This window comes from Pogoniulus pusillus, chromosome 8, assembly GCF_015220805.1.
Source record: "Pogoniulus pusillus isolate bPogPus1 chromosome 8, bPogPus1.pri, whole genome shotgun sequence".
Taxonomy (NCBI): domain Eukaryota; kingdom Metazoa; phylum Chordata; class Aves; order Piciformes; family Lybiidae; genus Pogoniulus; species Pogoniulus pusillus.
Window position 1 is genome coordinate 2113195 of NC_087271.1, and position 15770 is coordinate 2128964.

Here is a 15770-nt window from a genome sequence, read left to right on the forward strand (position 1 = left end):
GTTCCTCCCTAATGTTGTCATACACCTGATAACATCCCATGAACTTAAGGCAACAGTGGATTGAGCATGTTCTTCCAGAACTGGCCATACTCAAAAGGGGCTCAGCTGAGGTGTACCTAGAAGCTACTTTGCACTTTTATCTTCCGCAGACATCATCTTTCTGGAAAGCTTTTGATCAGAAAACTTGACAGCACATATAGCATGTGGGTGTTTATAAACAAACCCTACAGCCATACACTTTGTGCAGTCATGCTCCAGCTCACCAGGTACACCTCAGTATGTGAAGATTCACTGTTGACTCCTGCTCTGAATTCCCTGGAAGTAGTTTTGAACTCCTTATGACTTTAATGTTTCTGCTATTAAATAGAATCATAGAATGCCTAGAGCACAGCCCTGTGAGGAGAGGCTGAGGGAGCTGGGGGGGTGCAGCCTGCAGCAGAGGAGGCTCAGGGCAGAGCTCACTGCTGTCTACAACTACCTGAAGGGAGGCTGGAGCCAGGTGGGGTTGGTCTCTTCTGCCAGGCAAGCAGCAACAGAAGAAGGGGACACAGCCTCAGGTTGTGCCAGGGCAGGTCTAGGCTGGCTGTTAGGAGGAAGTTGTTCACAGAGAGAGTGACTGGCATTGGAATGGGCTGCCCAGGGAGGTGCTGGAGATATCATCCCTGGAGGTGTTCAAAAACAGACTGGCTGGGGCACTTAGTGCCATGGTCTGGCTGATTGGCTAGGACTGGGTGCTAGGTTGGGCTGGGTGATCTTGGAGGTCTCTTCCAACCTGGTTGATTCTATGAATGATTTGGGTTGGAAGCCATCTTTGAAGGTCATGCAATCAGCAGAGGCATCTTCACCTAGAACAGGTTGTTCACAACCCTGTCCAATCTGACCTGGAATCTTTCCAGGGATTAAGCATCCAGCACTTCTGCTCTTTTTCCTCTGTACATCTTTGCCTGGAGTTGGTGCTGTGTATGTGATTGCATTGATCTCTGTTTTGCTTTATGCCTCAACTTAAGCTATAATAACCTCATAAACTTAAGGTATAATAACCTGGTACCTAGTAATGAGGAACAATTTATAAATCCATTGAAGTAGCCGGAGTTAACTTTTGTGTCATCAAGAAAATGTTTGATACTTTCTAATTAAACCTCACATTCTTTCTTCACAATACACAGCACATAATTGTAAGAGCTTCAGATCTAATCCTGGTGAAATATGTTCCTTGCATAGATCCTCGGTTCTTTGGAACTCCTAATATTGTTTTCTTGAGCTTCAAAGTATAGGCAGAGGGGCATAAATGTGGGGGTTTTGAGTTTATTGCCCAAGCAGGAAATATTGGAGATTTCCCTTGACTTTCCCATGGTCCATATTCAGTGGATTCAGTCATGTGAAACTGCAGTCTTGCTAAGACAAGAGAAGTGCACAAATGTGACTGAAACCTCAGTTAATGTGTTGAGAGCAGTTTAGTAGAGCAGTGATTTAGAGGGCTAACTAGGTGCACTTTTGGAAGGAAACTTGTGTTCTGGTTTTGCTGTGGCAGACACAACCCTGGGACAGCTGTGGTCTGCAGGCCCTGGGTAGTTTGGAGTCAGGCAGGGCAGCTGAGCTGAGTTGGCCAGAGGTTAGTTCCCAGATCATAAATGTCATGCTCAGTATAGAGGGGGAGGGTTTGCTACAGAAAGGGCCTTTTGCTTGGCCTCCTGCACTGGCCTCTCCTCACCCTGCTCCTCTTTCTTCATCTGTTCCTGAGGGCTGCCATCCCATTTACTGTGACCACTAGACATTTGCTGTCCCAAGTGTGGCTTCTTAAACTGGCCTTGGTATTAGCTTGCCTGTTCCATGAAATCTATTTTCATTTGAACCTGGAGATTTCCTCTCCTCCTCCTGATTTCCCCTTCTCTGCTGGGGAGAAGTCCTTGAGTGGTAGAACAACTGCTGCAGTTTAGCCCTGGATATGGGCCAAACATAGACAGTTATTTAATGTATTGATGCTCAGTGACCCTTTAGACTGCTGTTATACCTGCAGGTTCATTGTCTGTGCGTGGTCCTTAGAGCCTCTTCCTTCCTTTCCCTGCTGCTAACCTGACTATGGAAGGCCACATTAGGAGATCTTCTCCTTGCCCTTTTTGCCCTGTGCTTTCCTAACTGTGGTATCTGGAACTTGACCTCTGTGAAGGAGAGATCTGACTTAGGTCAGATGAGCAGTGTTGCTAAGTTCTGGGTGATGAGGCTGTCTCTCAAAGAGAGCAATTAGATTTCTAGTACTTCAAGAGCTTTGTTCCTGGGAATCAGTATATGACTTGACAAAACTGCTCCAAATTGGTTGGAAGTGGTGAAGAGGAAGGGGGCTAGGACTAAGGTTATCTGAGCTGACACCACTGTGGCAGAGGAGATACCAGTCATTCTCTGACAGCTTCCTTGTGTTTATTTGCAGAGAGATGTTATGGATTTGCTTTGAAGTCACAAGTTAGTTGTTTTTTTACTCTCTTTTCCATATAGTTCTTTCTCTTCAACATTTCATCTCCACTGTACACAGACTAGATTTGACTAGAGGCTTCAGAGTGTATTCAAAGATCACCTTCTGTGACTCTGTGCTCCACAACCTCCCTGGAGGTGTTCAAGGCCAGGTTGGATGAGGCCATGAGCGACCTGTTCTAGTGAGAGGTGTCTCTGCCTATGACAGAGGGATGGAACTGGCTGAGCTTTGAGGTCCCTTCCAACCTAATCAATTCTGTGTTTCCTTACTTCTGTAGCTGCAGGTTTTTGCAGCTTTGCTTATCAAATTGTGCTGTTGCATTGACTTGGGCTAAAGAAATGGATTGTTCACTCTCCAAATGTGGGTAATTCTGACAGGTGCATGTGTGATGAACTGATAATGTAGGCCCACCCCTTCACCTGGAAATGGTTTTGCAGCCAGTGTTTGTCAGTGCACTGTTACTGTGTGGATGCCTGTGCTATGGCTAGCCAGCATGAGAGCACTGAGAGCACAGCAGTGTAAAAGCTGCAGTCAAGGCTTGTCCAGCTCTGGGATTAGACTCTTAATATTTTATTGCCCAGAGGTTGCATAAAAATAAAAGAATCTTGTTTACTAATTTCTGGCTGGAAATGTTGTTGTTGCTTGTGCCAGCATGAAAAGATGCTTGTTATGCTTTCCTCATACTCATGACATGACAAATCAGCTAGTTCTAAAAAATACTGGGCCCATTACATCAGAGATACTCTATCTTATTTGAAATGGGTGGGGAATGCTGGGCTGGGAGGAGGTTGGCTTGTAACTGTCTCCAGATGAAACGCTGCAGTCTTCCTCTGCTCTGCTTTCCCAATTCTGCTTTTCGTAGGCTGTGTAAGAGCAGAGAAGAGCCTTCCTTCAGCAAAAAGTCAGAGGGACTGCCTGGCATATTTTTTCCACTTCAATGAACTAAAATTAATTGGTTTGGAGTAATTTTTTGGCACAGTGGTTGATGATCATAGATTGGTTTGGGTTTAAAGGGACCTCCAATTGTCATCTAGTCAATGCCTCCACTAGATCAGGTTGATCAGAGCCTTGTTGAGCCTCACCTGGACTGTCTACAGAGATGGGGCCTCAACCACCTCCCTTGGTCAACCTGTTGCAGTGTTCCACCACCCTCATGGTGCAGAACTTGTTCCTAAGATCTGATCTAAATTTCTTTTTCTCTTATTTCAGACCATTGTTTCTCGTCCTGACACTGTAGGCTTTTGCAAACAGCCCCTCTGCAGCCTTCTTGTAGCCCCCTTCAGCTACTGGAGGGCTGCTATTCAGCTTCCCTGGAACCTCCTTTTCTCCAGGCTGAACAACTTCAGCTCCCTCAGCCTGTCCTTGTAGCAGAGGTTCTCCAGCCCTCTGAGCATCTTCATGGCCCTTCCCTGGACCTGCTCCATCAGGTCCATGTCCTTCCTGTGTTGGGGACATTTCTGTGTTGCAGTTCACATTTTCATTTCCAGCAGCTGTTTTATGCATCATTGTTCTGTTCTCTCTACACCTGTGGCTTGCAGCTACCAGTGGGAAAGTTTTCCAAAACAATGAAAACATCCCTTTCCTTGGCTCTGAGGGGAGGAAGAGTGGTGGCTGTGCTGGTGCTGGCTTGCCAGCAGCTTCTTTGATCCATGCCTTTGCAGCTGGCATTTTGTTCTGTTGGATGTGACAGAATATCTTTCCATTAAAAGAATAATCAATTCCTTGCAAAATGAGAGTGAGTCCAAGGTACTGAGTCAGAAACTCTTGGTTTAGAATTGGTTATAAATGCTTGAACAGCTCTGTCTTATCAAAATCCTCATGTAGTGCAGACATAGATGTGTAAGTTGTACTTTGGCCTGCTAAGTTTGGCAGTGGCTTTGCAAGTGGCCAGTTGCAATTGCAGTGGCTAATCAAGTGTCAGTTAAAAAAGGACTAACAGCTGGGAGGTTTTGTAGCACCTACAACTCTAGGTATGTCCTGTTCAGGCTGTCTCCAAGCTGTATCTCTCCACGCTGTCACAGTGGGATGAGGCATACAACATGTACACATCTTGTCCTTCCTGCCTTGTTAGAGCTTCTGCCTGCTGCAGCCTTAGTTTGCCTCATCTGTCCCTCTGTGTGCCTAGTCTGTCCCTCTGTAGCCATTTCTGATGTGCCCTCTGATGTCTGACTTGTGGTGCTATGGTCTTGGTGCTTTCTGGGCTTTGGTAATACCTGTTTGTCTAAAATAGTGCCTTGATGGAGTCATAGTTCTCTCCCTTCAGCCTGGAGAGGGACTTTGCAGGTCCCCTCTCAACCTAAGGCTGCAGCTGGAGGAGCAAGCAGGCAATTCCATTAGTTAACTTTTTACCAATAATAGTGCAACTGATAGTTGCAGAATGTGGATCAGTCTGTAGCCTTGGCTGCAGCAAGGCTAGAGTTTGTGCTCAGAGTCTGTCTATGGTATCTCAGAGTAACTCTATCCCATGGCCTGGTATCCAATCAGAAGTGGGAGACCCAAGTCGGATGTCCTTGCTTTGAACTAGAGCAGGGTGTCTATTTCTTACCATCTCCATGAGGGTGTGCAGTGAGTCTTCAGTCCTTCTTTCTACCTTTCACAAAATGTGGGTTTGTTTTCTGTGATTCAGTGGAAAAGAGACTGGGACAGTATGTAGCCTCCTGTTACAGACTGCCTGGGAGTGAGAGAGAAAGATTTGGAGTTGAACTGGGGAAAGCAGACAGTTCTCCAGTGTGTGAGTCTCTTGCAGATCTTCAGATGACTTAGATTTTGACCTGGTGTGGTTACACTCAATTCCCTTTTTGTTTTACCACTGCATAGTAAAACATTTTTGTGCTTCCATCTGTCCCTCCTGGTTTTAATCTAGTTTTCTAATACACTGTTTTGGGATGATTTTTGAATTTGTGGGGTTTGGCTCATAATTCAGACTGATACCTTTGTGCTAATGCAGATGTCTTGCTTCTAGCCCATCTTTAGTCAGTCCTCTGGCCAACAGGGGTCTGCTGCAAAGGCTGAATAAGTTTCTTTCCAAGTGAGTTTGGAGAGAGAGCTGCAGAGTTGTCATTTCAACATAAACATCAGGTTTCTAATTGCATTAAAATGAGGCCACAGACATGCCTGGCCTCTAATATTTGTTTTTCTAAACTTTTTTTCTGTCTTTTTTTTTTTTTTTTTCTGCTAGAACTTGCAAGAATTGTGCTGGGAGAAGGCAGGCTACTTCTTTGATCTTCCAGATTTCTTATCTTGGAAAGCCACAGGTGTCACTGCAAGGTAGGTTCATTTGGTGGTCTGATGGAGTGAGTCCAGAGGAGGGCCACAAAGATGCTCAGTGAGCTGCAGCAGCTCTGCTATGGGGACAGGCTACAAGAGCTGGGGCCCTGCAGCCTGGAGATGAGAAGGCTTCCAGGAGAGCTTAGAGTGGCCTTCCTGTATCTGAAAGGGACTACAGGAAGGCTGGGGAGGGACTATTGACAAGGTTTTGTAATGACAGGATGAGGTGTGATGGGTTTAAAGTGGCAGAGGGAAGATTGAAACTAGATGTTAGGAAAGGGTTCTTTGGAGTGAGGGTGGTGAGACACTGGCACAGGTTGGGGGTGGTGAGACACTGGCACAGGTTGAGGGTGGTGAGACATTGGCACAAGTTTCCCAGGGAGGTTGTGGAGCACAGAATCGCCCAATGTGATCATAGATCACATTGGGCGATTCTGTGCTCCACAACCTCCCTGGAGGTGTTGAAGGCCAGGTTGGATGAGGCCTTGAGCAACCTGTTCTAGTAGGAGGTGTCCCTGCCTATGTCAGGGGGTTGGAACTGGCTGAGCTTTGAGATCCCTTCCAACTTAAACCATTCTCTGCTTGTGTTTTCTTCTGTATGTTTCTGCATTAACTCCTTCTGCCCTGGCCACGCTGTTGTGTACATCTGTCTGTAATTCAGCCTGCTCCCAAACATCTTGAACCTATCTCCTGCTTTACTCTGCATTCCTGTGCATGGTTGTTCATGTGAGCAGTGTAGTTCACAAAAACAGTTATGTTGCTACAACTGTCAGTTAATTGGTCTTGTATTCCAGTTTGGCCCATGAACATGATTGCTGTAGTTACTGTGCAATGTGTTTCTAATCAGTCTTTGAAATCTGTTTTTGTTGACAAATTTATAAACTTGATTGAGAATTGGAAGGCAACATTTTTGTCATGTGGGAGGGAGATGGTAAAATCTTCTTTCAAGTGCTCATTGCAGTGTAAAACATCGTGGCTGTGCTACACCACAGAAGCTTCCTAGAATGCTTGCTGAGCAGTTAAACAACCCCTCTGAAAGGACCCCTTTAAAATCTTCCTTGAAGTGACTAGGACATGTGAAGTATCTGTGCAGGTAGAATCATTTTGATTGGAAAACACCTTTAAGATCTTCAAGTTGTGCCAGGGGAAGTACAGGCTGGATGTTAGGAGGAAGTTCTTCATGTAGAGAGTGATTGGCAATGGAATGGGCTGCCCAGGGAGGTGGTGGAGTCACTATACCTGGAGGTGTTGAAGCAAAGCCTGGATGAGGCACTTAGTGCCATGGTCTGGTTGCTTGGCCAGGGCTGGGTGATAGGTTGGACTTGGATGATCTTGGAGGTCTCTTCCAACCTGGCTGATTCTATGATTCTAATTCAAACCATTCTCTAACTTTGCCAAATCTGGTGCTAACCCATGACGCTGAGTGCCAAATCTTTGCCTCTTTGAAACATCTCCAGGCATGGGAATTCAACCACTCACTGTGGGGAGCCTATTCAAGTGTCTGAACATCATGGAATCAAGCGGGTTGGAAGAGATCTCCAAGCTAATCCAGCCCAACCTAGCACCCAGTCCTGGCTGAGCAACCAGACCATGGCACTAAGTGCCCCAGCCAGGCTTGGCTTCAACACCTCCAGGCACGGCGACGACTCCTCCTCTCCGGACAGTCCATAAAGCCCTTTCAGTGAAGAAGTTTCTTCAAATATCCAAACCAAACCTCCCCTGGTGCAGCTCGAGGCCATTTCCTCTTGAGCACAGAATCACAAAATTTTGGGGACTGGAAGGAGCCTCAAAAGCTTATCCAGTCCAAGCCCCCTGCCAGAGCAGCGTCACCCAGGGTGGGTCACACAACAATGCATCCAGGCAGGATTTGAATGTCTCTGGAGTAGGAAACTCCACAGTGTCTCTTGGCAGATCTTCTCCAGGGCTCTGGCACCTTCACACTGAAAGTGTTTTTTCTTATGTTCCTGTGGAATCTCCTCTGCTCCAGCTTGCACTCTTTGCCCCTTGTCCTGTCATTGGGCATCACTGAGCAGAGCTTGGCTCTGTCCTCCCCACACGGCCTTTCACATCTTAATTAACACAAATGAGGGCACCCCTCATGCTCCTCAGCTCCAAGCTGAAGAGCCCCAGCACCCTCAGCCTTTCCTCACAAGGGAGATGTTCCACTGCCTTAGGCATCTTTGTGACTCTATGCTAGACTCATCAAAGAAGTTCCCCGAGCTCCTTTTTGAACTGAGGGCCCCAGAACTGGACACAGTGTTCCAGATGTGGCCTCACCCAGGCAGAGTAGGGAGGGAGAACCTCTCTGGACCTACTAACCACAGCTCTTCTAATCCACCCCAGGATGCCTTTGGCCTTCTTGGCCACCAGGGCACATTGCTGGCTCACAGTCAGCCTGCTGTCCACCAGGACCCCCAAGGCCCTTTCCCCACAGTCTCTATAAGAGTCTAACAGATGAAACACTCCAGGAATTTAGGCACAGTCACAGGTGAGAAGAAAACCCCCTCTGAAGAGAATATTGCCTTCATGTGCTCCCCAATATGAAGCCATTGTTCTGTCTCCAGTTAGATGCCTTGTGGGATAGCAAAGCAGGAAGAAAAAGACAGGAAAACAAGGACAATCAATGCTTTGTTGGAATCAAAGCATTTTTGCTTTTACTCTGCTCTCCCCCATGCACACCTGCTTCTGGGGAGCTTCCTTTTAGCTTGAAATAGTTTGTCCTGCATATTCTCATAATAACAGGGACGTGTGAATTTACCAAGTGTAAGAATCTTGCCACCTCTTCTCCCTTTGTGCACAAAGGAGCCTATTCACAGGGCAAGACACAAGAGTTAGTCATTGTGAATCATCTATTACTTGGCCCCGATAAAAGAGTGAGTTATTTTTTTGGCAGATTTGTTTTGGTGAGGAGGGTTTCACCAAAATAAATCCAATTTCAAGGGCACTTCTGTAGCAAAGACTTTTGCATGCATTCTAACTATTATTGCTTTACTTCTTGCAGTCTTTAAGAGGCTCCTGAAAATACTTTGTGTGTGCTTAGGATCAGAACCCTGTGTGTAGTATTTTCTACTTCAGGGAGATGATTCAGTGCAGAAAGGTAAATAGTGTGAGAAGTCAAGATTCTAAGTATTTGAAAGGGGTTCTTGATGTGTCTTTCTGAGTATGAAATTTGTCTTTCCCCTTTCATTCCAGTGGTTTGCACTGCTTCATTAGCAAGTTCTTTTTCTCCTGGATGATATAATAAACAGTAAATGCTTCTTACCTGAAAGGTGGAGGCTCAGGCATGGTCTAAGATTTTTACCTCATTTCTATAACATTGACAGAGTCACAGAAAGTTAGAGGTTGGATGACACCTCAAAAGGTCATCCAGTCCAACCCCTCTGCGAGAGCAGGATCACCCAGGGCAGGTCACACAAGAATGCATCCAGGGAGGTTTTGAATGTCTCTGGAGAGGGAGACTCTACAACCTCTCTGGGCAGCCTGCTCCAGAGCTCTGGCACCCTCACACTGAAAAAGTTTGTCCTCTGGAACCTCCTTTGCTCCAGCTTGCACCCAGTGCCCCTTGTCCTATCACTGGACATCAGCAGTGCCTGGCTCTGTCTTCCCCACACTGCCCTTCACATCTGTATTAACATGAATGTGGGTACACCACAGGCTCCTCTACTGCAAGCCAAAGAGCCCCAGCTCCCTCAGCCTTTTCTCAACAGGGAGATGTTTCACTGCCTTCAGCATCTTTGTGACTCCATGTTGGACTCCTTCAAGCGGTTCCTTGAGCTGCTTTTCAAACTGAGGGCCCCAGAACTGGACACTGTGTTTCAGATGTGGCCTCATCAGGGCAGAGTAGAGAGAGAGGAAAACCTCTCTGGACCTGCTAACAACAGTTATTCTGATCTACCCCAGGATGCCTTTGCCCTTCTTGGTCACCAGGACACACTGCTGGTTCATGGTCAACCTGTTGTCTACTAGGACCTCCAGGTCCTTTTCCCCAGAGCTGTTCTCCAGCAGGTCAGTTCCCAGTCTCTGCTGGTCCACGAGGTTGTTCTTTCCCAGCTATGAGACTACACTTGTCCTTGTTGTGTTTCCACTGGTGTGTGTCTCACCAAACAGCACCCACAAGGTTGTTCTTTCCCAGCTGTGAGACTACACTTGTCCTTGTTGTGTTTCCACTGGTGTGTGTCTCACCAAACAGCACCCACAAGGTTGTTCTTTCCCAGCTGTGAGACTACACTTGTCCTTGTTGTGTTTCCACTGGTGTATATCTCACCAAACAGCACCCACCCATCAACTACAAGAGTTAAGTTCCAAGTCATTGATTCCCATTGTTCTTGAAAGATTGTTTCCTGTAATATCCACTATTAAAATGTTGGGGGGGGTTATGATTTCATGTTTGGCTTGATGAAAGGCCATTGAATTGTTCAGGGTGATCTAGGCAGCTGAGCTTTCTGCACTAAAAAATGTTGCTGACAGCTCTTGAGTTAGAGCAATTTAAAACTTTGGAACTTCCCTGATCCCCAGAGTTCCAACAATGGGCATTGGTTTTGCCACTTGGTCCTGTCTTCTTTCAGCAGTGCTGTCGTGGAGAGGAAGAGAGAGCTGTTTCTTCACATGGTGACACATGGTGAGCATGACTCACTGCACTCTTCCACCCACTGTCTATAACCTCTGATAACTTCTCCTTTATATGGTATTTTGGCTGAAGCTATCTTAATACAATCTAAATACCCATCTGGTTTAGTTACAGGCTACTGTGTTGAGGATGGAGAATTCATATCAGAGATGCACATCTGCAGTTTTATTGTCTTGCTGAAGTCTTGTGAAGGATTATGTTGAGAGATGAGTATGGCTGAGTGGGTAAATCAGGCAGAATTTGCACACACACTTCTCAAAGGTCATCTGTGTTTAGGTCCAGGAGTTCTGTTTGAAGGCCACTTTTAATCATCAAGAACTCACTCAGTGTAAAAATTAGTCTCTTAACAAAAAGAGAGATTAAACCTGTGGAGGAGGATTTGGAAAGGCAGAGGGAAAATGTCAGGCTGACATTGCTGATGCACAGTGTTCAATATCATGTTCTAAACCACCTCCCAGATTAACCAAACCCAGTTGGAACAAGCTGAATATTTGTGCAGAACACTTTTTGTAACAGTCTTGTAAATTATGATGCCACTCTAGATATTTTAATAGTTGGGGAAAGTATGTGCTCTTCAGGGGAGATTTCATCTCCCATACCAATGTTGAGCCAAATAATTCCACTGTGGAAATCATTGCCAGGTCAGTCTTCACCTGCTACCCATCACAACAGGGAATAATGGGGACACTTCATCTCCTTTGGGGGATCTTTTGTGAATGACCTCTTTCTAGGAGATGTCAGCAGCCTGGGTTTCTTCAGGTAAAAATCAGTTTTGCAAGAAACATTACTGTCTGTAATTACTATGAAGATATTGAAGTGATAGACAGAGTGTTTGAATGCCTGCAGTTCATAGAAACTTTTCTGGCAAGCACATGACTAATATTAGGCTGTACCTGTGAGAGAGATCTTTTTAATATACACTTTTTTCAACAGGAATATGCTTTGGTAACTCTTCTTTCCTTTCCTTTATGGGAAACATGCCTAGATGCTGGGACACAGTTAAATACCTGACTCTTTATGTTAAGCAACCTCAAGCAGTGCTGCAGGCTGGGGTCAGAGTGGCTGAGAGCAGCCAGGCAGGGAGAGACCTGGGGGTGCTGATAGATAGGAGCTGAACATGAGGCAGCAGAGTGCCCAGGTGGCCAAGAGAGCCAATGGCATCCTGGCCTGGCCCAGGAATAGTGTGCCAGCAGGACAAGGGAGGTTCTTGTGCCCCTGTGCTCAGCACTGCTCAGGCCACCCCTTGAGTGCTGTGTCCAGTTCTGGGCTCCTCAATTCCAGAGAGATGTTGAGGTGCTGGAAGGTGTTTGGAGAAGGGCAGCAAGGCTGGGGAGGGGCCTGGAGCAGAGTCCTGTGAGGAGAGGCTGAGGGAGCTGGGGGTGTGCAGCCTGCAGCAGAGGAGGCTCAGGGCAGAGCTCATTGCTGTCTGCAGCTGCCTGAAGGGAGGTTGTAGCCAGGTGGGGTTGGTCTCTTCTGCCAGGCACTCAGCAACAGAAGAAGGGGACAGAGTGTGGAGTTGTGCCAGGGGAGGTCTAGGCTGGATGTGAGGAGGAAGTTTTTGGCAGAGAGAGTGATTGGCAATGGAATGGGCTGCCCAGGGAGGTGGTGGAGTCTCTGTGCCTGGAGGTGTTGCAGCCAAGGCTGGCTGGGGCACTTAGTGCCATGGTCTGGTTGCTTGACTTGGGCTGGATGCTAGGTTGGGCTGGATGATCTTGGAGGTCTTTTCCAACCTGCTTGTTTTTGTGATTAATTATTTAGAGTTTATTTGTAACCTATTGCCAATTGTTTATCATTAGAGCAACTGAAAGACTGGTACAGCTACTGTCCATGGCAGTCATCTAAATCCAGACAACTCCTCTGGTGGCAATAGGGTTGATGTGGAGTGCAGTAGGAGAAACAGAAGTAGTCTGGTCCATTGTTGTCACGGAAGGTTGTAACGCAAGGTTAAAGCTAGGAAGGTGCTTTTGAATCCAAAAATCTGGATTTGGGTCTGTGCTGTGTTATCTCACTTCTGAGATTTGGAGGAGTAAATTGGATCTGCATCTTCAGAGACGCTTAGGCAGCTTAAATGTCTTTGGGGCTTTGGTTCTGGTTCATCCCTGTGTATGTCCTTCATGTGTTGTGCTGATACGTGCACACTGCACACGCTGTTGTGAGGTTGCTTTTTCTGCTGTAAGGTCTCTCATCGGTGTGGTTAGTGGAGTCCTCACCAAGTGTTTTATCCAGATAAGCTGGGAACTTTGAGAAGAGAAAGGCTTTGGATGAGAGGAGCTTGTGTTTAGAGGCACTGGTGAGAAAACAAACTGGTGTGAGTTAAATGATTATCTGAAGGATGCCTGTGTCTTCTGAAAGGATTGGGCAATGCTGCTAGTGAGATGTGGTAACAGGAGCAGCACAGACACCAGTTTTTTGGGGCCAGCTGCCCTTCCCTTCCTTCCTAGCCTTGCCATGACTGATGTATACCCTTTGGCTGGGATTCTCGTGTTTGGCTGCTGCTTGTTTGTATTTTGTGCCTACTTCAAAAGATGCCTGGTCTTAAAGATCAGTCCTCTTTCTGGAAAGGAGGGGGCTAGGGAATGTTTGGGAAGGCTGTCGTGATGAGCGCTGCAGCCCTTGTGGCGGTGACAGTATCCCGAATTGCACTCGGGTTGGTGTCCTGTTTGTGAAACGAAACCCAAGACTTCAGACGTGCAGACTTGTTTGGAGAAGTCTCTGGAGGAGGGAGAATTATCTTGAGGGGCTGGTTGGGAGGGGAGGGATGGTGTTTTTGTGGCTAGGACAAACAAAGTACCATGAATTTATTGTCACAGAGCCAAAAGCAAGTGTCCCTGCGAGGGTGCCATTGCCAAATGAGAGAACTGCCCTTCTGTCAGGCCTGTAATAAATTCAAACCATGTTCTTGGGAGACACACAGGCTGATCCAGCCTTAGGAAAATAGGAAATGTATAGCTGGAGAAGTTATCAGGCCTGTGAAGGGCAGGTGCAGTGTGGGCTGTTAGTGCAAGGTTTGACTTCCATTTAAGAACGCTCTGTCCTTGAGTCCAGAGAGCAAACTGAAGGAGTTCTGTCTGCTGAAGAAGAAAATTGTTAGCAGGTCTTGTTAACGTGAGCCAGGAAGCACACAGGCAAACAGGAAGCTTTAGCTATTGTTATTGTACAAATGCCCTTTACAAAATATTAGCCAAAGAAGCTTAATGTGTTTTCCACAAGAACAGGAGCCCTTCATAGCGTCTGATCTATCTGCAGGGCAAAGAAGAACTGCATTGTCCCTCTGCAGCAGCTTTGACATACATGGAGACCTTGCGTTTCACAGACCTGCATTCACATCTTCTAATAGTTACTGCTTGGACAATGCTTGCCTTTGTTTCTCTGTTTGTTTTTAGAGATGTTAGGATTGTTAATTAGTTGTGGCAGTATCTAGCTCTTAGTTTTCTATGGTGTTCATGTGCTGCTAGAGAAAAAAAGTCAGCTAGGTCAGTATAGAAAAGGATTGGGGGCAGGCGCGGTAGTAGATGTATTACTGGCAACTTGCCACAGAGACAGTGAACTCTGAGCCAACCATGAAGTCATTTTGAACTCGGGGAGTCTCACTAATCCAAGGCAGTGTGTCTTAATTTGACAAAGCAGAGGCTGCTTGATAAGCAACCCCCACTAGAAATGCTGTTAAACGGGGGTGTTTGTGAGTCTAGATTGGGGACGAGAAATGCGGCGATAGGAAAAGAATCATCTTGTTTTCAGGTCTTTACTCCCCCAAGCCCAAAGGCAGGCTTGGCTCTGCTCTCCCCTGCAGTTCGGGCTGTGCAGTGGCTTGATGTGAAATTTGAGAAACATATGTAGTTTTCTATTTCAGGAAAATGATCTCAGGGATTGAATGTGTGTTTTGTTGGCTGTTAAGCTCTGATCTTTGCCTAGTGTGGTAGTTTGAGTGTGTGTGTATGAGAGCCTGTGTGTGTCTGATGGTTAAGACATTCTCCAGCAGTAATAAAAAGAATTAAAATAAAAAAATCAGTGCTGGTAAAGCTCTTGAGGTTTTTTTTCAGTCTCAAAATGCAACCTCCTCCATTGTAACAAGCCTCTTAAATGTATTCTGTACATCAGAAAATGTCCCTGTCTTTTATTTTTCCATAACAGTCATTAACATTTACTGCAGCTGCTGAGTGGTACACACACCAAGTTTTCCATTGCAGCAAAGGAGCTGTGTTTAAACAACCCTTTCATTGTTGATCTTCTGCAGCAGATGTATATATATATATATATATAAAATATATCTGAACACTGTAATTATTAGCTTCTCTGAGGAGCAGATGGTAATCTGCCCTTAATAAAGTTTATGAAGAGATGGTAAGGAGTGCTTGAGACCCAGCCTGATGCTGTGCTAACTTATGGTGGGACTGTGCTTCACTCAAGCTGGATTTGGGGAGAAGGACTGTCAGAGGAGATCATGGTGTTATGGCCTTAAATTCTGAGGAATGAAGGCAGAAACCACAGAGGAGTTTATTATCTTTCAGTTCTCTTAATCTCATATTTTTAACAGTCATCTTGGAGGCCTCTTCCAACCTGGTTGATGCTATGATTCTATTACTTTTTAACCTTTTCTATTTCTGTCTGTAGCTGTAGATATTGTAAATGTCTGCTTGGGTGTTGTGCTAAGCTGTACCTTGAGTACTGTGTCCAATTCTGGGCCCTTCAATTCAGGAGAGATGTTGAGGTGCTGATATGATTTCTCTTCAGCTAAAGATGGAGTGTTTGGGAGTAGTATGTTGTTTCTTTTAGCTTCTATGAACAGCATCAGGGATCGGACCCTCATGGTACAGGCATGTTCTAAGTGATCTGTCATCTGTGAGACACAATGGAAGGCCCCATGTACAACCTCTGTCCCTTGTGAGATTGGGTCTCTGTTCAGCAAGAGCTGTGTAACAGTTGCTTTCTTGTGTAAATTTGAACCAGATAAGAAAGTAGCCATGTTTCTAAACTGGGTCCCTTCCAGCTGCAGCAGTGTTTCAGTGTGCACTTAATCTGATGCGTGTACCCACAGTCAGCAAACCAGCCCCTGAAATGAACAACATTCCAGGAGTGTCCTCATCCAGTGGAGCAAGAAGGCTGGGGGAAGTCTGGCCTGGATGTTAGGAGGAAGTTGTTGCTAGAGAGAGTGATTGGCGTTGGAATGGGCTGCCCAAGGAGGTGGAGTCTTCATCCCTGAAGATGTTGAGGCAAAGACTGGATGAGGCACTTAGTGCCATGGTCTGGTTGATTGGCCAGGTCTGGGTGCTAGGTTGGACTGGATGATGTTGGCAGTCTCTTCCAGCCTAGTTGATTCTATACTATCATATTTAAAACAGAATCTTCATAAACTCAGCTGTAAGATGCTTTTCTTCATTATTATTTTATAGTTGAGAAAGCAGCTATGGG

At 46.0% G+C, this 15770-nt stretch overlaps 1 protein-coding gene across 3 annotated transcripts in view; it reads left to right on the forward strand.

Moving 5' to 3' along the window:
• FGGY (FGGY carbohydrate kinase domain containing) overlaps positions 1 to 15770 on the forward strand; it is a 169844-nt gene that overhangs the window by 10539 nt on the left and 143535 nt on the right. For all 3 annotated transcript variants that reach the window (XM_064146960.1, XM_064146962.1, XM_064146961.1), the window contains exon 5: positions 5646 to 5734. In XM_064146960.1, coding sequence (XP_064003030.1) covers positions 5646 to 5734 — 89 coding nt within the window. The remainder of the gene's footprint in view (positions 1 to 5645; positions 5735 to 15770) is intronic.